General features: G+C 33.6%; 1 protein-coding gene across 5 annotated transcripts; it reads right to left on the bottom strand.

Annotated features, from left to right (window-relative positions):
• Nucleotides 1–1,682: 1,682 nt before the first annotated feature.
• Nucleotides 1,683–23,875, bottom strand: LOC127851411 (uncharacterized). Of its 5 annotated transcripts, none has more exons than XM_052385189.1 (7): nt 23,732–23,870; nt 21,375–21,532; nt 7,800–7,871; nt 6,595–6,680; nt 5,711–5,898; nt 5,024–5,150; nt 1,683–4,049 (listed from the first exon to the last, which is right to left on the bottom strand). In XM_052385189.1, exons 3-7 carry the CDS (start codon nt 7,864–7,866, stop codon nt 3,912–3,914), a joined length of 606 nt encoding a protein of 201 aa, XP_052241149.1. In that variant the 5' UTR covers nt 7,867–7,871; nt 21,375–21,532; nt 23,732–23,870; the 3' UTR covers nt 1,683–3,911. The 5 variants fall into 5 exon arrangements, with proteins under 5 accessions (XP_052241149.1, XP_052241151.1, XP_052241148.1 ...); XM_052385191.1 differs by lacking the exon at nt 23,732–23,870 and adding an exon at nt 22,673–22,778; XM_052385188.1 differs by lacking the exon at nt 21,375–21,532 and having other exon boundaries at nt 23,732–23,875.
• Between the last annotated feature and the right edge of the window lie 740 nt (nt 23,876–24,615).

The raw sequence follows: 24,615 nt of genomic DNA, 5'->3' as shown, positions 1-24,615 counted from the left end.
CAATAAGCTGAAATTTTATCATCTCGTATTTCAATGTGTATCACTGTTTTGTAAACATCATCATTAAAAAAAAACAATCGGATCACTAATGGGTACTTAGTTACTTTGTGCTGCAAAATGCTTCTTGCCGAAGTGGAAAACTTAATATCCTGAACAACGTCTAATGACAATATCGCTGTTATTGTTCTTTAACTCTTTTAAAATACACTTTGCTAGAAAGAGTGGACAAGTTTGTTTTGATAAAACGCTCACAATTCACATCGGATTCGACTATACATGAAAGCAATCATTACAAAAATCTCTCAAACGCTCGCAAACACTCACTCTTACTATATTTTTCAACTTGAAAATCGACTTATTAGACTTTTTTCCTTTATGAGAAAAACTCATTCAAGAAAGCATGATTCAATAACTTCGTGCCCCGACCTTCGTTTAATGCTTTGATAGTCGGCACATATGAGCTTAGAAGAGTAATGTATATGAAGAAACAATTGTGCAGTATTTGCTAAGCAATTAACTGTATAATATATTTTTGTTTAAATGTCGATACTTTCGGAGGACATAGCATTCGCTTTTTAATGTAATTATGCAAGACCGCTTTAAGTGGGTTTAATGTCAGATTATCTCAGTGGCGGATATCCAGACTGACAAAAGATCTTACAAGTAAATGAAATAAGTCCACCTCTCCGCTCTCGTAAACATACCCATTAAGATTTAACTGTATGATACATGTATTAATAAGGCTTTTTTCGATAGGATATTGATCACATCAAATATAAGTTTAAGTTCGAATAATATTAGTGATTAATGTCAGCAAAATTATGTAGACACACTGTTTGGGAGCTGATCGCTTATTGGGAGCACAGGTGGTACATGTAAGCGTGTGGCTATGATATTAATTAGTGAAAATATTATTTTGAATGATAAATAATCATATTATAACGAAAAATTAACTTATCTGAAAAAAATCCACTATCAAATATATATATAACAAGGTATGCAACTCAAAATCATCTGAAAACGGGGTGCAACGTTTTGAACAGTCATTACTTCATCAATTTTGCAGCGATTTTCACGATCTCGGTCTTATTCAACGCAGAAATGAATTTCCTTTCTGGAAATGTATATGTCTTGCAATATTTTTACAAATGCTGGGTCAACTTTTAAGAAATAACACGATACACAACAAGCATGACCCAGTTGACACTGATCAGGCAGTATTTAAGACTGAAATCTTCTTCACGGAGTAAAGGGCGTCTTCCATGCAAAGTTCACGAACCTCGATACCATTATTCAATAAAACGTATGAAAAAAACATTATTACCGTGCTTGCCGTTACATTATGCATCAAAACTAACTGTTCAGGGCCGTTTGAAACCTTTGTTTACATACATTTAACTAACTGACATTTAAAACACACGAGTGATTTCATTAGTCCAATGAGGAGGTGTGTCTTTACAACTGGAGATTTCATTCATAAATACTGCCTGATCAGTCTCAACTGGGTCATGCGAGTTGTGTATCGTGTTATTTCTTAAAACTTGACCCATATATATATATATATATATATATATATATATATATATATATATATATATGTATATATATATATATATATATATATAATATAAATATATAAATATGTATATATCCCTAGATTCGAGTAAAGGTACAATTCGCTCTGTATTTCAACCTAACCATTTATTGTCAATTATTATGGATATTTTACAATTAAACGCCATCTACATTTCGGATATGATAAATTATTAGAATCTAGGGAAATTAAACTACTTTAGCAACAAAAACACCCCGATGATAATATAAAATAAAAATAGAAGATTTTTTGCTAAATTGATCTCAATATTAAAAACAAGAGGCCCATGAGGGCCTGAATCGCTCTACTGCTATAAACATGCAATGTGCAAGTTTGGAAAGAATAAGATGGAAACTGTGTACTTAATCGCGCAAACAAGGAGAATTTCCTCAAATTCAAGGGGAGGTTATTGTGTACTTATTTATCCGATACTGCTCATATTCAATAGGGGTCAAGTCCTCATTGATATAAAGATACAGTGCAAATTTGGAAATAATTGGATGAAAACTGTGGAATAAATTGCGTAAACAAGCGGGATTTCAAAATCGTCTCATATTCAAGGGTAAGTCATTCTGGACTTATTGCTTTGATATTGCTCTTTTTAAACAAGAGCACCGCATAACGGGTGCCACGCTCGGCTGCGAAAGCTTGTCACATTTTTTTTAGAGGTCACAGTGACCTTGACCTTTGACCTAGTGACCCAAAATGGGTGTGGCGTGTAGAATTCATCAAGATGCATCTACATATAAGGTTTCAACGTTGTAGGTGGAAGCACTTTGATTTTAGAGCCAATGTAAAGGTTTAAGCACGACGCCGGACGGCGGACGGCGAGCAGGCTATGCCAATACCTCGGATTTTTTCCGAAAACAGCCTCGCTAAAAATGGTTTGAGTCCTCATTGATACAAAGACACTGTGCAAGTTTGACAAGAATTGGATGAAAATTATGGGCTTTATCACATAAAAAACTGAATTTTCATTTTTTACTCAAATTCAAGGGGAGATAATTCTGGACTTATAACTACGATATTGCTAATTTTCAATAGGGTTTGACTCATCATTCAGATAAAGACACTGTGCAAGTTGGGAAATAATTGGATGAAAACTGTGGACTTTATTGCGTAAACAAGCCTTATTTCACAATGTTTCTCAAATTCAAGGGGAGATAATTCTGGACTGTTTACTCTGATGTAACCCATTTTCAATAGGGTTCGAGTCCACATTAATATAAAGACACTGAACTAGTTTGAAAAAAATCGGATGAAAACTGTGGACGCGTAAACAAGAAAAAGTCTAACGCACGCACGCATGGACGGACGACGGAAACCACGCCATGACATAAGCTCTTCCGGCAAATTTGTGCAAAACATAGAGGCCTGCTTCATGCACATTATCATTATGAAAAATGCACACGGAGGTTTCGGGCGACTTGTACACATATTTTCGTATTTTTGCAAAATGTCATAAGATGAACCTGCAACCGGAAATGCACAATTTAGAATATTTTCAATAATTGTTAAAACCAAGACAAAAACAAAATAATGAAACAATAAGTCTGTCTTGGGTTTTGCATCCTAGACTTCTAGAAGTACAGCAACTACACCACGCAGCCTTTAAGTTTTCATTCGTTGTTCAACGCCATGTCATAATACACCTTTTTGCTTAACCCATTTATGCCTAGCGTATAGAAAAAAGGCCTTGGCAAACAGCGTAAACCCAGATGAGACGCCGCATGATGGTCTGCGCTGTTTGCTTAAATTAATTTCTGTAAAACAATTCTAAATATAGAAATAACTATACTAGACTTCCCTTATTTTGGAAATAAATTGATCCAAATTAAAAGGATTGGTTCGTCCACTACGCATAAATGGGTTAATTATATATGAAAAGCGCAAAACTATTTTTCCAATGGAGATTGGTGACTATCAATCATGAAACATACATTGATAACATTTTTTTTTTCATTATTTCTTAAAAATCGGGGACGTAGAGGTATGATAAACAGAAAAACAGGTTAGTTACTGATCTTTTTGAAATGCATTAGTCTCGACACGATTAAAATAATGAAACAATGTTTGCTTAAAATAACTTTGGGATTTTCGGTGTAGTTCGATTTTTCTTTTCTATTTTAAAGAAATAATTTACGACTAAGAAAATTGATGGGATAAATCGAATACTAGGTCGGTGCCGAATAAAGCAAAGTTTATTTTGCTCGGCACGAAAATCTGAACCACTCGCCAAGGCTCGTGGTTCAGATTTTCTAAGCCTCGCAAAATAAACTTTGCTTTATTCGGCACCGACCTAGTATTCTTTATTTATTTAAGGCATAAACTTGTCGTCTGGGATGGGAGCCGAACGAGCGATGACGCAGCACGCCAGCCTTGCCCCGGAATTACCGGTGCTTGTACTGCCAGGATCTGTCTTGTTCACTCCAAGGTCGTCCTGACCAGCATGCAGCTTAAAACAATCAATTGTGACATAAAGTTTCCAATTACAATAACTTTATAATGAAAAATGTTTCACAGACATTCATACACAGACGCAAATGGTATTTGATATGGAATGGTGCTTTTAACAAGACAATAACAGTAATGTTCACATGCTAAACAATTAAGCACTTCTTTTTTAATGCTATGAATTTGCCAAAAATGTGCCCATAACCTAAGTTTTTCACATATTAAGTATTTATTTGAGAAATCTGACACGGGTGGGGGGGGGGGGTAATATTCAAAGTTGGAATATCAATACATCGATCACGCATCATTGTTATGGACTTTTGACGTTACGCAAACATTCTGCCGTAAATGACGACTGACTGCACATTATTAAATGGATATATAAATGCACATAACGAATAAAATTAGTCCACATGAATCCATTTCTATGTAAACCATGTAAAGAGCGCGCAAAGAAATGTTATAACACAGTTTAAATGGGGGTAATCAGAGAAAATCAGAACAATTATGTCAATTTCCCAGTTTCTGCCTTTTGTGTCACTACATTATATCTTGGTTATTGACATTCAAACGTTGCCTTAATTAACAATAGTGTTTGTCATTACCTAAATAGGATGTTTAGCTATAACACTTTTCTAATTATCCGAGGTAGAGAATTAGCGGTAAGGCATGTAACCAAGCGGGCATAAATTGGCGTTAACAAAAATGACTTATGTGCAAATTCAATATTTCAACCATATTCTGAACGTGATTTGAGACAAGAAGTTACATTCTTAACTAAAATAAACGCCCATTTCTATTAATATCCAGCCCCGATTAAGACATAAACAATTTTGCAAACTATCAATGGTCCTTTATTTTAAGACGTTCGTTTTTTTAGAAATTACAACGGGAATGTATATACAGCTAGTCATTGACAAGTATCTATAAGCTGTTATTGTGTTATTGTGTTACAATCACTTAAGTGAAACGTACCACAACTCCACGTCCTAGTATGGACTCTGGTCCATGAAGCTTTGTCAGATAGTCAACGAAATAGACTTTGATTTTTCCTGATACTGGATCCTGCTGGAGATTTCCCCAATCTCCGACGTGGCGATCGCTAAAAATGTTTTAGTCAATATTAAAACAAATCGCATATATGTATACACTAATGTTATTGTATTTATTGAATTTGTACAATAGCATAATGTTACTTACTTTTGCTGACTAACATGTTTAGTTAAAGTATAATCATTTGTTTGGGCTCGAACTAAAAAGACCCTGATGTAATAACAATTTTATTTGAATGTAATACCATTTTTTGTTTCTTACCTTATATCACAGCTCACTTTGTTACGAACAATATATTAAGTTATATTGTTATTGAAATGCGATCGCACGAAGGGTTGGTAGTGAAAAAAAATAACTCTCCATTTATAAGAGTTATCACATTCAATCACGTATAAGTACATGTGTATACAGTATGTGCGCATATATATACTAACAGTGCGTATACATTTTTACTTTGCTAGGGGTTTGTAAAGCAGCTAGTTCGTGCATCCACAACTAAACTGTCATCTTCATACATACATACACACATGAACTGTGATATTAACGCAAAGTTGCGGCTTGACTAGTATCGCTCATACAGTATACATATGAACTGCAGTAAAGACATACGTTGGCTGATTCATAATATCTCCATGCAAAGTGCCTCGAGGATTGTAGTGAGGTCCCATGGAAGGACATCCAGCACTCGTGTCTCCGAACTCGTGCACGTGAAAACCGTGCTTGTTTGTGTTGTCGAGGAGTGATACATTGTCGACGTCAACTTGGACCTGCATATATCTATCCTTGCGCTTGCGGGCCTAAATTATCAAAAAATCAGTGTGCTTATATGTATGGATATTTGGCGCTAACGTACTCACACTTTTCCCGGATACGAGTATTGGTCTTATCGGTCTATACGTATATATCAGAAACCCCATGCGGGAAACTTACCATTTTGATTTTTATATTTTAATCAATTATAGGGACTGATGGCCGTTAAGATCATTACATAACTATCTTACACAATTGCTTAAGTGGGGAAAAGGAAAACAAAAGTGTATAGATACAACATCATCGTTTGTAAACGGTGGATCCAGTGGTAAAGCATTCAACTCTCGGCTTTGGCAATTTAATCGAAATGAGCACACTCTATACTTATATGTTTGTGATTGATGTGAGTTTTTATTTTCAGTCGAGTAATTGTGCGATAGACCGATCGTGAAATTCGCTAGATACTAAGACACTAAAAATCACTTATCGATAGTGTTTGCAATTATAAAATGATTGCACATGCGAAATATGCGTTGTTTCAACCTTATTTGTAGTTATTTTGCAAAATCAAGCACATAATTGATAAGTCACGTCGTCATTTTCCATATGCATATGTTCTTTCTTGCTAATCGAACTGAAGTTTAGTGCTGTAAACATTTAAATATAACAATCTTTTTTTTATTGATTATGAGAAATATTTAACATTACAAAAGACCATTAAAACATTAAACATTTAGTCATACTCCGTGTGTCTGCCTGAAGTAAATGGTGCCAGTGATGTTATTGGGTAGGACAGACGACGGTCGTAGGTTGCACACAGCGTAGTGAACTGAAATTATAGCTAAGAGTAGTAACCTATGGCTCTTTAAGAATAATTGATTTAAGGGTCGCCCTGAAAACTTTTCGAGCGTATATATTTTTGGAAACACCACCCAACATTTACATTAATGAAAATATGACAGCTCTAGCTCTTGTAGCATGATATACATTTAGGGTAATCCATTTTCCCCTAAATTATTTAAATTCATAAATATAAAAATAATGTTCATAAACATTAAGGATGTTTCAATTAAGTTAGTATGTTGGGAATTAGATAAATGTTCGTTAATCAATATTAACATACCATTCTTACTTATGCCATTTTACAACGATAACTTTTGGTCCAAATACTGACGGTAACAGAATCAGCTGTTCCGAACCCGGTTTTACCTGTGTTAACATTTTTAAACGAATACTGACATATTTTGCTTTTTTGGTATTCATGTATTGTTGAAGTTTTTGTTTCTAGCACAAAATATATGTACCCGCAGATATACATGCTTCAGAATACAATTGATACAGAGCATAAGAATAACCCGTTCCCCCGTGATCAATTAGTTAAATAGATTCATGTGTTGCGAATGTATTAGTTCGACAAGATGCAAGGAGGAATCGTCGCACGTTAGAAGTGCATTGTGAGACTTGTGCAATAATTAGGAAGTAGACAATAAGATTAATTCGGTGGATTGTGTGTCATAAAGCACACTACGGTTAATTCTATGAGAGAATATCTGTCATTATTTGGATTTCGTCTCAAACATACTAGAAGATGGCACTACTAAACTCATAAAACCTAACATGTAAATCTTAAGATAGACGCAGAGGCTCGTGTGAATTCGATCTGATTATACAAATAAAATAAAATATTTTTTGTAAATATATATGTGAAATATATAAAACTTTAATGGCAGTGAAACTACAAGTAGAGACTTGCAGATCAAAACATTCGCCCAAGCCTGTTAATTAAACGATATGTTTACAAAAACGATCGGATAGTGTTTCCGACAGAACATTATGATCATTCCTTTGTTGGCGACACATTCCTCACATTATGCACAAAATTAAAGTTCGACTTTGCTTTATGGGAATAATATTTAGTGCACGGTGTGCTTACATATCAATTTCTTACCACTGGGTTCGCGCATGCGAGTCCAACCCACCGTCAGAACAGCAAAAAAGAAAATGGTAGTCAGCATATTTGCTGAAAAAAAAAAAAGAACAAAATCCTTTTAGTAAATAACATTCGAATTTCAGTACCAATGCGGTTTTATTTATACAGAAAAAGTTAATAAATCATAAAATAACTGTAATTATTGCATTGGTTTAAACATATGCTTTAAAGTGAATAATATGTCAACTGCTTGACATTTAGGTGAACACTGTGAAATTCGTGACTACTCTTAAAAGTACAACAGCAACAAGACAAGAACAACAAGGTTATCAAAATTACTACAACTACTATTGCTACCATTAAAACAGAATGACGCAACTTCTTCTTCTACTTATATTTTCACTTCTGCTACTTATGCAAATAATAAAAAATGAAAATCATCAAGATGGTAATTATAGTACAATAATAATACAAATCTGGCTAGTTATTTCTTCCTGACGTACTATCGAACTCGCTTGGCTCGAATAGCTGGTTGGCTCGAACTCAAATCGAAGCACCGATTTTTTATTGCTATATATTCATATAATTTTCTGTCGGGTGGCTCGAATTCGCGAGGGTCCAATTATCGGATGGCTCGAACTGTTTTTACTGTCCCGGTCACATTTTCCACACGTTGTTTTGTCCGTTTGGCTCGAACTCGCGATGTTTATTGATTATTTATGTTTATTGATTATGAGCACGTGATTAAAGGCTCGCTATAATTGCTTACATGTCATAGACTCAATCGTTGATTGATTTTAGTAAACGATTGCTTTTTGTTTACAACCTTGCAGTTTTTTTTGTAGACACTGTAATATGATGGCTGGAACGTCTGAATCACGACATGTACTATGTCAACTTGATGGAATACAAAACTCTGTTAAGCGTTGTTCCATAGAATAACCCGGCAATGTTCGTCGTAAAAAAACGGGCTGATATAGTGTATATTTAAAATATGATATAAGTTTGGTTGTATGTTTAACTGGTTCAAAATATTGATTAATTAAAAACTATTTAGTTTATATTTTGGTTCTTAATAATTCAAAAGGAGAAACTGGTACGGAGTTAAGGCTGTTATGAATACTCTTCAACTGGAGATGTAAATCTATTGCAGATTCACAATCTCCACGCAGAGTTGTCGTTCCATGCTCTCACATACACCTCTGCAAAAGGCTCAGCATGCCATCTTGACAAGAATCTTGTCAAAACCGATCAAACGCATCCAAAGTATATTTGATTGCATATTGTGGATCAGAGGCATTAACTAATGAAATAGGACTTCTAAATTTACGATACATCGGGCAAAAACCTGGTAATTTGAATGCATCTTTTAAGAACTTTTTAATTGCCAATTTACCCAAATAAAATTATTACGCTCAATTCGCTAATGTAAACAAATGAACAAATTGAGTGACGTTAGGCATTGCTTTAACGGCAAACGTGTAATTACAGAGAGGAGACGGTCAGTTTTGATGTTTTTATCGAACAAAGAAGGGGACCTTATTTGCTAGGTTGTATACGATAAACTAATTTTTTACCATTTTACATGTTTAAAATCATGTTTATAATGTGATCAAATCTGATAGTAATTTTAGTATGGTCTAACGTTATGATTCGTACTTAGTACATGTAGTAGAAGGCTCTTGAACATTATTCATACGGACCAGTTGGTTTGTGTTAAAAATCAAAATATTTCAGCATGTAGTATTTATAATTATTACTGTATTACCCATACCTAATTTTGTCCTTCCTTTAAACTTAAAGATGACCTCCGTACACACTTGTTTTGTACCTCTGACAAAATAAATGTGAATTAATTTGAAAATGAGCAAAATGTGCTCTCATGTTAGTGATATAAATACAAAACTGTAAAGACTGCCTGTGAAGAATGGCATATTTGAGATAATGAAATATCCTACTTATTACAATATAATCAGGCTCCGGTCTTTATCGGTTCAGGTGCTACATGTACTTCACTTGACAGTACCCGGGGTGCTTTGAAGTATACTACAATTTACCGGGCATAGGAAAATACTGTTAAAGGCAACTGGTCGTACTCTAGGGGTACTTTTTAGTACCGGTATACTTAAGAATACTCGGGGTACTAAAATGTTGTACATAAGCCGACAATTACCAAATGAGCATTAGTGGTTACTGTCATTTCTCAACACTCCAGTTTCAGATGAGCATTACTGAAATTACAAAGATGAGTTCAAACATTACCACCACCTGTGATTGTAGCGAACGGTCAACCTTTGGCCCCTTCATTTAAAGTCATCTGACCTACATGTAACATGAAATTCCTCACTTCAATTATTTCATTATGTTCTACTTGTACTGAAAGGTTTGATACAAGCAAATGTATATTTTTAATCAGAACTATTCGCAGACTGAGATCACAAAACTATTTATTTTTTTCTTATTAGATTCCAGTAATTGGTGTTTCAGTATTTTGATATTTCAATTGTGGTAGTCAAACAAAATTGATATTATTAAAAAAACAGAAACATAAGAACAAGTCCCTTAAAATGGTGGCATATTTTTGGGATATTAATAAAGAAATACTAACCATACTATATTGTTAAATTTTAATAACAGTATTCAACACCGGTGTTTAGGAGACCTTTCAATAAGGATAAACACAATACTTGAAAATACATGAACAATTCAAAAACTGAATTTAATTTAATAAGCTGTAATGTATTGCAGATTCACAGATATGTGAACACAGCATAATGCAAAAAAAAAGATAAGAACGAAATAAACTCAATAATTACATTTTAAAACAATTTCATATTTTATAACAATTTAAATAACTTGATAATAACTTATTATAGTAATGTACAGATATTTTTATACATCTTAGAAATAAAAACTGGACAAATGTAATACTATGACTCATACAACCATTACACCATTGATTACATTGCCTAAAATTCCTATTTATTCATGACCACATTTGTGAATTTGAGGTTTGAAATTGTTGGTGAAAAAAAAAGAATTGTGTTTGTGTGCACATGAACCGCCTAAAAAGAGGCAAAACAATTGACTGGGATTTCAACTGAATTCTGGATATCTTCTCATTGAAGTCATGTAGCATGTGGCTTGGAACTTGATTCACATGTTGTTGAAAAGCCATTATCTTAAGTCCTGGGTTTTGGAAAGCAGATCAGTGTAGAAATGAGGCTACTTAACTTTTTCTGTAGAATGTTTCTTCATTATCACTTATCCCCTTTTAAGCTCATCTAATTAAAAAAAAAATTATGTGCTATTGACATCACCTGAGCGTCGGCATCCGGTTTTGTGTTAAGGTTAAGTTTTGTGTTTAGGTCCACTTTTCTCATAAAGTATCAAAGCTATTGCATTCAAACATGGCACACTTACTTGCTATCATGAGGGGACTGGGCAGGCAAAGTTTGATAACTCTTTCTGGCATTTTGACAGACTTATGTGTCCTTTTTATACATAGAAAATTGAAAATTTAGATACGTTTTGTGTATAGGTCCACTTTATTCCTAAAATATCAAAGCTATTGCTTTCTTACGTGCAATAAATACTAACAATCATAAGAGGACTGTGCAGAAAAAGTTATGTAACTCTGACTGGCATTTTGACAGAATTATGGCACCGTTTATACTTAGAAAATTGAAAATTTGGTTTTGTGTTTAGGTCCACTTTTTCCTAAAGTATCAAAGAATTGAAGTATTGAGACAGGTCCATTCACCTTTAAAAAGCAAAAATAGATGGACAGTGTGCACACTCTAAGCGGTGCTCTTGTTCACATTGACCTCTTCAACATTGTACAAGGGGGACTGAATATCTCATGTCTGACTTTGGCACTTTTCTAATGACCATGTTACTGGTGAACAATTGCCTTTCTATTTATGGGGATTTTTTTCCAATAAATATCCCGTGTATTTCCTGAAAACAGACATAATTTCATTTTTATACAAATTTTAAGCTATACATTAATGATGGTGACATTATGTGTTTCATTATTGATATATTTTGCAGACAAAAAAATAATACCAACCCTTGCCATAAGAGTTGCTAAATGACAAATTGACAGTGTATCACTTGACAATTGCCTCATTTTGAAACAAGGCCATACAATTTGATTCTATGTTTATCGTCTAAGGTGTGCCCAAACTTTTTTGGATCAAGCGGAAAATTGTTATTTAAAGTGTATAAAAAATAACTACACTGACCCATATGACGACAATACCTGCGTTATTCCAGAAAAAAAAATGTACCGGTATTCATGTTTGGTGAACAGGTGTTATCTTCACCACTTTGGAAAAACTTATTAAAACCTTTGGCACAAATAAGGTTGACTGATTGAATTAACCAGTGATAGATTCATTAATATAATAAGAATTTATATGGTAAGTGATTTGGAAAGCATTGTACCCACAGATTAGTAGGTTAACAAAAATCTAGCCTTTATGGAGTAAGTCTGTACTTAAATAGCTCCAAGAGACTGCCAAACAAGTGTTTTGTTTCGATTAAGATATAAGCACTTCCAATATTCATCGTTTAGAGTGGTGATTTTTCGCTGATTATCAATAACTGCATCGATTGAACATTGTGAATTTGCTGTTTTGTCTCCTATACTACCTTTTTATATTGTATTTATTGCCCTTTAAGGATTTTCTTTTAAATATATACCCAGTAATAGTAGATGTTAAATATTCTGTGATACAAAAATGTAGGGTTTGTAACATCAAACAACCATATCCATATCATTATAATGAATAAAGACTGATCTAAGATATTATGGTACAAGATGGTTTTCTTTAAAGCAGTGAATGTAATGTAACCGTCGTGCAAGAGATTGTTTAGTATACTGTAACCTTCATGATGAACGCTTAGAATGATCATGACATGATTGAGACGCTCTCATAAAAATAGTCCGTTCTGAACCCATCACAGAGGTGAATGTAATGTAACCGTCGTGCAAGAGTAAATGCAATGTAACCGTTGTGCAAGAGATTTGCAGATTCGTGTAAGTAAACATAAGTGTAATATGATTATAGGTGCTACCTAATTTACGGGCAAAAGCTTTTAAGTTTTTTTGATAACCATGTATTTTTAATAAATATATGGATATATGATTGTGTTCAAAATATGATAATTGTTGGAATAAATAAGTAATGCATCCAAAAAAATCAATCTTAAAGCGAGTTACATGTTCCAAGCTTAAAGATCTAGCATCTTATTTTTTATTTTATTTTTTTTTCTAGCCACAGGAATTTATAGCTGGTTCGGTGTCTGTGGTATAGTGGATGGGGTGTCTGCTAACTGGTTTAGTCACTGGGAGGTCTCTGTATTGATCCTTTAAGTGGGAGCATTCTTTAGATAACCCTAAAGACATACTATGGCGTACCATTTGGGTTGAAAGTCAAAAAGACCTACACGTTAACAAGAGAAATGTACGTCGAAGTACAATAATTGTACGTCGACATGAATATAAAATACACTTCGAAGTATATATTTGTACGTCAAAGTACAATTTGTACTTTGACATACATGTTTGTACTTCTACGTACACATTTTCTGAAGAGCCAATCAAAACACTAGTCTCTTGAGCCGCTTTTCCTTCAGATTTATTCATAATAAATGTTTAAAATCTCTTTTTTAGTTGAGGACAAAATGAATAAAAATATCAGAATGACAAAAAAACAACACATAGAAGTTTCAAGTATTTAATGCATTGAAATAGATTATATACAAATTTGAAGAAGATTCAATTGTTACCTTTTTAAAATTATAATTATTCAGCATATTGTGTGTATGAAATGATCATGCGGGGCGGAGTATCACGACCGTCCAGCGCATTACTGTGTAAGAAATTCCCAATGGTAACCAGTTACCAAGCATTAATGGGATAAATAATGTATTATAAACTCCCCGTTGGTCGTATTTTGTGATAACCATAACTTGCATAAGTCAGAGGTTAATTCCGCCACGCCAGGTCAATAAATACGCACAATATCTATGAGTTAGCGGTCGATAGTCGCATAATTTGGTATAAATTATACTAATAATAATGTTTAATAAATACGCACAATATCTATGAGAAAGCAGTCGATAGTCGCATAATTGTGTATAAATAATAATAATAATAATAATGTTCAATATCAAAGATCTCTAAAAGCAACAGACGTAAGGTGTCTTCTGATTGGCTAACACTCAAGGGTCGGTGAAAATTGAACGTCAAAGTACAGTTCTTGTTCTACTTAGTAGGTCTTGTAGACTTTCAACGTCATGTTACGTCATATAGACACTAAGTACTGGTCCTACCCAGGATACAGTTTGCTTCATCAAATGTCTCAATTCAACTTGACAGCTTGCTAAAGCAGTTGCATTTAGCATACAGTACACTGATTTAACATAATCAAAATCATGTGATGTGTCAAATCAATTTTGATTGAAAAATTTGACAGGATTTTTTTAATCCAATAAGTTTTAGACTGTCAAATAACACACACTACGTATTGAAAGCCATACCTGGAGCTTTCGTCTGTATATCACTGACTTCATCAGAAGAATGATTTCTAGTGTTGGGAAACGTTAACACCACTAATTGTCTTCTTATTTATTATCAATGTATAATTATGTGTAACAGCGTAACAACATACTTGATTCGCAATTAAAATATTTAATAAATACAGGTATCTTGCAGGTTTCTAATTTTCTTTCGCAAACTATTGTTGAATAGTTTAAATTTTGTCGCCACTAAAAAACTAGCCATTTTGTAGCAATTCTAAAATCACAGTCTAAACTGCATACACTTAGCTCTATAGTTACAATTTGAATGAAAATATTAGAATGCATCATGTTATATCATCCATATTTTATTTAAACATTCAAATAACACATAACACAGTACATATATAAAAAGGTATGTGGTATTGTGTGGAGATACAAAACACTTCACATCATTTATTTGCACATAAAATAATAGTTACAAAATAAGTAAAACTAAAACACTGTCATCAACCTACATTTCAAGAATATTTACGTATATGAAATTACAAATTGGTGTTATTGTATTACCATTTACAGAATTTACATTGCTGGTTTTGTACTAGCCATAAAACATTTATCATGGATGAACAAGTAACAACCAATTTATTAATTACACAATAGAACGGAAATCATATTAATTGCATTATGCATTTACTAAACAAGCTATTTGCTACTGTTTAGAATAACACTATCTTACTAAAAATGATCACAAGTACTTAGTGCTTTTACATACTTGTTGTAAGTTTTGTAGTACTAGTTTGACAATTATCGGCAGACACTTGTCGATATACAGACAAAATTTGCATGGGAACTTTCATATTTTTTCAGCATAATTGCCTTCAAATTGTTAATTTAACAACCCTTTGACATTGTTTGCACATCTGATCTTATTATACAATAGCTGAGTTTTGTTTATAGATAGACATATATAGACTTTTCAAAGTACTATAAAAGTTCACACATGTTCCATCCAAGTAAACAAACAGAACCAATACAGATCACCACAGATAATAACTGTGTGTATATCTTGGAAATTTGATAGTTCATTAATCCCTCCTTTGTTGATTTCTGTAAACCAAAACTGTCAGTTTTGCTGGATAGACTGGCTTGTATGATGCCCAGCTCTTGCCTTCGCAGAACAGCTTCTAAAAACGGAAAACCAACAAATATCTTAAAATTTGATCAATAATGCAGACAATTTACAAATGTCTTGTTTTTTGTTGATTTTGAAGCTGGAAGATTTTATACGTAAGATTGTGGTACGAAAATCCAACGGTATCGGATTTTGTGGTTTTAGGCCTTAACTAATTATAGTGATATTTAACCTTTCGGGATATCGGTAAAGTGCGAGCAGACGAGGTGTAAATACGTTAAAAGTTAAAGCTAAAAGACTAAAAAGTTAGATCGGAATATCTTTAAATTTTGTGAATAAATGTGTTTCTGGTGGATAACAACGACAACTTACCAGAATATTGCTCATGATCACACGTAAAACTTCTCTCTGAGACATTGTGTACACACCGGTCTTACTGACAATAACGAAGTGACGTCACCATCTATGTATAGAATGCTTTCTGAGAGCGAGTGGAAAATGCGTCACATATTCTGACAAATAAACAGTAGGGTGTCGTTATTGAAATACCGCGAGAATACTGGAAGAAAAGAGATGCCAACTATAATGTTTAAAACAAATAATTTTTTAACAAGCGTTTGTGATTTGTCAGGATGTTAATAACAATAAGATATCAAAAAGATCAAAGCAAATAAATTCGACAGAAATCTGAGATTCGGAAATATATTAAAGACGGGTTATGTTCACCTAAATTGTGTTTGGTAAAGACTGTCACTATATGTAGTAAACCAGTCTTCGGCTTATACCCACTGAAGAAGAGCATTCAGGGGAGATAATTGAGTAATGACTTAATTCTGGAACGGTTGCGAAGAAAAACAATTAATGCGAGAATATTTAGTGCGATTTGCTACACAATTATGATGTCATTGATATACAATTTCCTGAGGTATGTATTTACACGTGATTTAGCATATGTCAAAGTGTTTTTGATTTGTTCAAGGTCATAAATAGCATCGCGAAAATATATGTCGCGTGGCAAATTTTTTTGAGACGTATCCATATGTGGTATTCTTATGTAATTTTATGTCAAAATTCCCATATGTATGAACGGTCAACGCCCGCTTCGCGGGCTTTTGCCCGTATTAGAAATCGGTTGGCTCAATTTCCGGATTGCTCGAACTTTTGATGTCGGTCCCGGCGAGTTCGAGCCATCGGGTTTCGACTGTAAATTTGTATTTGAACTTTAAATAAATTCCATAGAAAAATACTCTGGTAAATACCCTGTTCACTTTTTTAAATGATATTTCGAAACTTTCTTATAATAAAGAATGGTTAATTTGTTATGTTAAGCGAAGTCATAAATGTTCATGAGCAGATTAAAAACCTTAATAAATCGTTGCATGGTAAAGAATGAGTTTATAATAATTAGCAATCAACATAGGCAATAGCATGTCTGGAAAAGCTATTGTATTAAGGTCGAAGAAGCATTTATCAAATTACAGAAATAAACCGAGGAAGGATTTTACAATTTAAACTATTTCATCAAAGTAAAGTAGTTTATAAAAATGTCTTTGTTTACCTAATAATGTTGTGATAAGCAAAAGTAGCATACTTATAAGGAAAAACATTTACTCATTAACTTCATAAACTGGGTAAGTCTTTGAAAGGTCTTTTAAGTAGAATCTTTAGCAACTTTTCGTTATTTTTAATATATCTTTTATTTAAATGTTTGCAAAATAAAAACTTTTTTCTGGTTGATCAATTTAAAATCGATAAAATATATGTGCTACAACTGTTTATCACCACACACACCAACAGTTTAACCTGCTTATAGCATGTTTTATCGACTCAACCAGATAACAGGTGGTAACATGTTGTGCGAAAATGGAGTAAAGAAAAACACAATTGCAATTATTCATGAATACTAAAGATGCATGTGTCTTCTATTATAGTGGTATAATATGTTTTCTAAGATTATAATTGATGACTTATATATGGTGAACCTGACCCAGATTATAAACGGGTGTAGATATTGTCATGATCAATTTTTCGGACCAAGTTGCATCAGATTGTGTCATATATCCGACATCAACTGTGGTAACAAGGTGTTTCTTAAAATTTTACCTGATCACCTTATAGTTAGATGCACGTTACCAAGATTCAAACGTGCTTCATAGACACTGTTAAGAAAATCATTCGGACCCAGTTTTTTTGAGATTGATTAAGAAATGTATTAAGAATGGTAACATTGATTCTCACAGATTTGTGTCTATGTAAATAAGGATATAAATATTATAAAATCGCGTATACATAGTACATATTGTAAAGGTAATCATTTGAAAAAAGTGACATTAAGATTGAGTGATTAATGTGGAATTCTAATGAAACTTAAACAAGATTTGACCTGGTGACCTAGTGTTTTAAAGCACGTGAAACATATTCAAACTCAATATAGGGATTGTACAGAATAGCATTCTGACAAATTTCATTTATATTGAATCAAACAGGTGACCCTTACAGTGTAAACGAATTTAAAGTTACCGACACATGAGACACGAAATGCGATGCACGACGCCGAACGCCGGAAAGAACATAATAGCTTACCATCAAAACTTAGTGCTACGGGCCTATTTTATAAATCATGCCCCGCATTCTATTTTGTGAATTTCAACTAAATAGGGCGGTTACTCGCTGTTGTTATCAGGAACACTGATGTGCGTTTAGTTTTTACGGGCAATAAATTGCAGGTTTGACTAAAACAGTATTATAACTATGTTATGAAATAATACCATATATATAATTGCATGGCCAAAAACAAGATTAAAAAATTGTGTATTTGTTTTAAAATGGGTATAAGTAAACTTTTACCGGAATAGGTATATATTATAATCTGATATAAGTTTTCAAAAAATTACTTGCTAACGTATCTTACCAAAACTTTAGTAAATAAATATTTAAACTATTTGAAAAATATATGTACACAATTTCTTTTTATTATATCTCATAAATTTATATAATACAAAACGCGAATCGTGGTTTTCATTTGAAATATATTAAAATACATAGATCAAAATACTACATATAGTTATAACAACAAGAAAGCATTGGTAACATTAATAATTCGAATCTGCCATACGTACTTGTATCAACTGGCTTTATATTTACAGTGCGCAATATGCTAACATATTAATTTAGATGTATTTCATTTTCGAAAATCGTGTAGATGCATAATTGTCTAAATTAAAGCATCAAATAAAAACAGATGCATTCGTACATAAAGTCAAGCTTTTATTATTTTCAAGTACGGCAACGTTGCTTAGATATTTCAAAGTTTAACATTGTAAACTAGAAGTGGCGCGGCAGAGACAAACGCATATCCCCACGACGCATAGATGTTTTATTAAAAGGCAATTTTGGGTGGTCAAGGCCTATGTTGATGGGGCCCCGGAGTGGGCATGGATTGTCGAGGTTGACCGTGTTGTCATAAGAGATGAAGAAATTATGTTAAAATAACATTTAAGGTACGGACACAAATTTGAGTACGAAATTTTCAGTATGAAAATTTTATGCTAAAAAAATTTCGGTACGAAAACAAATTTGGGTAGAAAAAAAATGGGTAAGAAAAAAATGTGGGGCCAAAAAAATGTGGGTACGAAAAAATTGTTGATAACGCAAACAAATTTGGATACGAAAGAATTTGGGTACGAAAAAAATATCCCCAAACAAATTTTTGGTACGAAATAAAATTTGGGTAGGAAAAAAAAATGGGTACGAAAAAAAACTGGGTTGCAAAAAATGTTGGTACGGAAAAAAATTGGGTACGAAAAATAATTTGGTACGAACATAAATTTGCTACGAAAAAAATTTAGTACAACAAAAATTTGGGTACGAATAAATATTGGGTACGAAAAAAAAGGTGGGTACCCAAAAATGTGGGTATGAATTTGATTAGGAAAAAAAATAGTAACGAAAAAAAATTGGGTACGAAAAAAATTGGGTACGAAAAAAATTTGGGTTCGAAAACAATTTGGGTACGAAAAAACATGTGTGTAGGAAAAAATTGGGGTACGAAACAAAATTTGGGAACGAACAAAAAATTGGGTACGAAACAAAATTTGGGTACGAAACAAAATTGGGTACGAACAATTTTGGGTACAAAAAATAATTTGGGTACGAAAGAAAAATTGAGTACGAAACCTAAAATTGGGTGCGAAATAAAAATGGGTACGAACAATTTTGGGAACGAAAACAATTTTGGGGTACGTGGACCTGTCGATAAATTCGAAAGAGGACGGGAACCAAGCTGCCTTTACCTTTATCAATGACCCTGGGGTGGGTAGTGTGGACATGGCTGGTCGAGATAGACCGTGTTGTCATAAGAAATGTTCATTATTAATATGAAGTCATTCACTACAACCTTGAAACTTACACACATTGTAGCTATGAGCATATGTGCGACGGTGCACTATTTGGAATTTTGATCTGACCCCTGGGTCATAAGTTATTATCATATGCGTCGCATATTGTTAGTAAAATGAGTTTTTGTTTAACCATTTTAAAGTTTTGGGTTGGCGTGGTTCAGCACTATCTCCTCCTACAATATTAGCACTAGAATTTTGAAACTTACACACATGGTAGCTATGAGCATATGTGCGACGGTGCACTATTTGGAATTTTGATCTGACCCCTGGGTCTAAAGTTATTATCATGTGCGTCGTATGGTGTTAGTAAAATGAGAGTTTTTCTAACCATTTTACCCATTTATTTACCCATAACTTTTAACCCAGGGGTCAGATCAAAATTTCGTCGCGGTCACCGTCGCACATAAGCTCATAGCTACCGTGTGCATTAGTTCAAGGTTCTAATGCTAATAGTGTAGGAGGTGATAGTAGCCGAACGGACGGTCTGAAAAGCGAAAATCAATACGATATCCCCACGCTTTTAAAAGCGTGGGGATAATAATCGAGCGCAGAGCCATTCCACAGCTGTTTATAAGCAGTTCAAACGTCTAATATCTCTATTATAAAAGCTGTTGTGGGAGTTTTTTTAAGAACGTCATTGTATTCAATCAATAGCACAACCGTAGATGTTTACTGGAAGTTCATAACACTATAAAAAGCGTTTCCAATTACCCAAAAGTTGTATATTAACGCTGCCTCTTAGCTGTTTAGTAGATGATAACATATACCTACTCAATCGAGTTTTTTAGCAGAGCCGCATATGCTTCACATTAGTATATAATTTTATATTATTTGGTCCTCAGAGGCGTCTAACAGATGTCCCACACCCACAATCGATCAAGTTCAATCATTACTAATAGTGTGATCGCACAGCTGGTTCGTAGAGACTTAAATCTAAATACTCTCTCTAACCCACAGCCTTGTCAAAGATTTCCCTCAGATATTCAAACCTGCATATTAAGTTAATCCAACAGTTGTGTCACAGATGTTTCGCCGAAGGCCAATCTCACATCTGATTCATGCATGTTTCGTAGATTTTCAAATCTAAAGACATACTCTATTACGCAGCTGTGTCGCACATTTGATTAGGATTACTCTCCACCGGCGACTGGGCGATTTGCCAGCATAACACACTTTTAGCGCATGTATGATAACTGCAATGGAGCGCGAAATGGCAGCGTGTTTGACTGTCTAATACACATTTGAATGTTTAAACGTAAAATTCTCATTAGTTTCATTGTCGTATATGTGTGACGCAAATGCGGATATAAATGCTTTTGCCCGTGTCATAATACTATCTTATTTGTTCTGTCGTTGTTGGATAACGTTTGATATAATTTTTGAGTCGTTGATGGTTAGAGGGTCTGCATTCAATTTGTAGATCCTCGTTCAATAATTATTTGTTCACACACGATTGCAAACTTAGGCTAGTGCACATATAAACTTCTATGATCTCGAAAAAACCACATCGATTGGCGTTGAAATTAATACCTATGTTTTGTAGTCCTTAATAAGCAACTCCTGAACACGGTGCTTTGGACGCGTCTTGTCGTACTCCTGAACACGGTGCTTTGGACGCGTCTTGTCGGCAACTCCTGAACACGGTGCTTTGGTCGCGTCTTGTCGATTTTCCGATTTTTGCTCCCCAGCTATTAAAATTCTTTTACACTTATTTGTTTGAACACCATGAACTAAAACTTATTGTCGTTTACCCCATCACTTTTAATATTAATTATGGAACGTGAATCATATCTCACCCCAAATTTGTGCAAGGGAAAATAACTTTAATACCACAGTATTAAATTCATTAATAATAGTCAATCTAATGAAACACTAAAAAGATACTAAAACCAGCTGTAAGAAACAAAACGATTGTGAAAAGGAATACCTTTTGTATCAATGAAAAAATATTTAGAGTAAACTATTTTATACAATGTATTTCACGCATCTTTCGTATTAGATCTTGTGTTTTCATGATAGGTGCACAAATATACATGAAAACATTTCGACTTAGCACACAAACAAAGATAAACTTAATCTTTTTCAGCAGCATAAAACTGTGGGCCTTTATTTCATGCAAAGAGCGAAATGCCAAACAGTACCAAAAGACAAAACAAAATCCGCATATATGCAACAAAAACACAAACATTACTGCACCTTTATGAATAACACTTTTTTTAATACACTTAACGTTAAACTTAACACGTGTTTATACAGAAGCAACTCGCGCTAAGTCTTAATATCGCGAACTGATTTTAACTATAAATTAATACTAAAGCTAATTTAAATGATGAAATCATAGCGTCAGACCAAATGCCTCACAAAAACCAGGGTCCTTACATTCGTACTTAGAAAAAAATAACGTTAATTAACGCGTTTATTTACAATCACATGGTTTAATTTTCCACCCAAGAATTACGAAATAAAAGTCTTACCAATGTGAAACACTATACAGAATAGCTATTTAATAGTTTTTATCAATTACAACCCATGTATGAGTCAAGTAAAAGCGACGTTTTACAAACTTATTGAAGCATCTAAAGTGTTACACATTAATAGACGTAAAGACTGCTGTTTTCATTCTTTGCCTTCTGTGCAATACTCTATATTTTCAAACCTATTTGTTGAAAAGATCATCAGTCACCGACATGTGTATTCACTGGACTAAGACGCGTTTGAAACCCAATCATAGTTTTAATTAATTTTCAACATAATATTAGACGTATCCTTTTATTGCTGAATTCTGAAATGGTCAATTTTAAAGATGTGTCAAAACTTAACACACTTACTTGCAAAGGTCGATGAACGGTTGAAAATATCGGAATTGCTAAACCAATCACTTAACCGTGTTGATTGTGTTTAAATCAAATCAGACGTTTTACGTTTGACTACCGTTAACGGCCATCTTACATAGCGGCGTAGCTATGTTGTGAAATGGGCACACTAGCTGTTATTGAATGCAAGATGTGTTTGAAAATGTACCATGATAATTCGGATGAATACGTTCAAGCAACTGTCAATTAATAAAAAATATCGACGATTGTTTACACCAATAACACAAACAATGAATGTGTATTCATATTTAAATGATTCACATTTAGAACAAATTTGTAACCAATGGAAGATTGAAATATTACGACGACAAATAACGTCTCTTTTAATTCTGTAAATGTATGTGATCAGAGAGCCAATATGTTCACACCAGATGTCGAACATTGGGTGATTTAAAAACAACATTGTTAAAACTGAGAAAAGGCTTATTTGGCTTTATAATGAAGTATTGCTAGTGTACATAAAACGAATATGCAATCTTTCATTTATAATATGGAATTAAGATTAAAAGGAAGTTTCTTGTTGCTTGGAATACTGTCCAAACCTAGTTATAGTAGACCAGCATTTGAATCAAGCAAGTGTGTCATTAGTTTGCTTGTATTTGTGAACTATGCGATAACAAAATGCAATTAAGTCATAAATAGGTTTCTGGTCTACTGCGGCCACGGAATATTCTAAAGTATACATGTGTATTTATATACGGTCATAAAGAGTAATACGTATCATTCAAAGAATTGATTCGCTCAGTTTAAGATCTCATTAGTGCTGCACAAAAAGACAAAAGCGGCTTTGGATTTGTTTATAGCATACTTTTACCAAATGTGATTTTCAGTGTTTGTTTTTGTTCTTATTGTTCGGGTGAAAAATATTCAAGATGTGTTACCCTTCAACCGCATTTTTTGTTCATTTTGTTCAAAAACAGACAAGTCGAACGTCAAATCTAATCATTTGCTAGACAACTGTTTCCATTAAACAAACACTATTCTTGCAAAATCACTTATTATAAATATCTATACCTTCTTTTAAGTCCACACGTTATTCCAGCGTTGTCATTGCATTCAATAATGCAGCAGAAATATCAAAATTGGACCATAAAATCTGAGCAAATCGATCTACTTGAATATATACTTCTTAAACCTATATCAATCATGTATGAATGCATTCTTTCACGAGCATAACAACAATCCGTTAAGTATTTAATCGTGCAAATAGAGTTATCTACAGCTGTTTACCGCAGATGGATATAACGCGGGGGAAGTATTGAAGCAGTAGGATAAAAGTATTGTTAAATCAGGAATCGTTTAATCAGCAAGGCCTAAATAAAGCTCTACAGAAATAATAAAAGGTTAAAACGAGTTTATGCGAGATGGATTATGTGCTTAAATAGTGTTCCGGGTTAAATTCCACTCTCAAATTTACTCCGTATATTCACTAGCAGTTACATCTCTTTACCAAACAATTTAAAACACTTTTATTAATTTTTTACTTTTAAACATGGAGGCCAGAAATTTCGACGTGGCGTAATGGGTTAGGTGTCCGCTTAGCGATTGGGATTTCACCGGTTCAATACCCAATCTGGAAGTGTTCTCTAGATCTTCCCCAAAGAAACCAAGATCTGGTTATAGGCCCAGGAAACGCACTCGAGAGCGTTGCTATAAGCCAGAGGCTTTCGATGCAATCGAGCTAAAATAAATAGGTTTAAACAAACTAAACTAAACAAAGGCCAGAAATAATTTCCGTAGAGTGTTATTTTGGTTTTGTTCAATAGAGGTACAACAACAAACGATTTTGATTATATTTGTTTTGAACATAAACCTGACATAAACATGTCCGATATTGCATATAGTAAGGTCAGTATAAACTTTAACCCTAATAAATTGCTACACAATTTACTTTTACT

This window comes from Dreissena polymorpha, chromosome 11, assembly GCF_020536995.1.
Source record: "Dreissena polymorpha isolate Duluth1 chromosome 11, UMN_Dpol_1.0, whole genome shotgun sequence".
In the NCBI taxonomy this organism is placed as follows: Eukaryota; Metazoa; Mollusca; class Bivalvia; order Myida; family Dreissenidae; genus Dreissena; species Dreissena polymorpha.
This window is presented reverse-complemented; position numbering and strand designations above follow the sequence as displayed.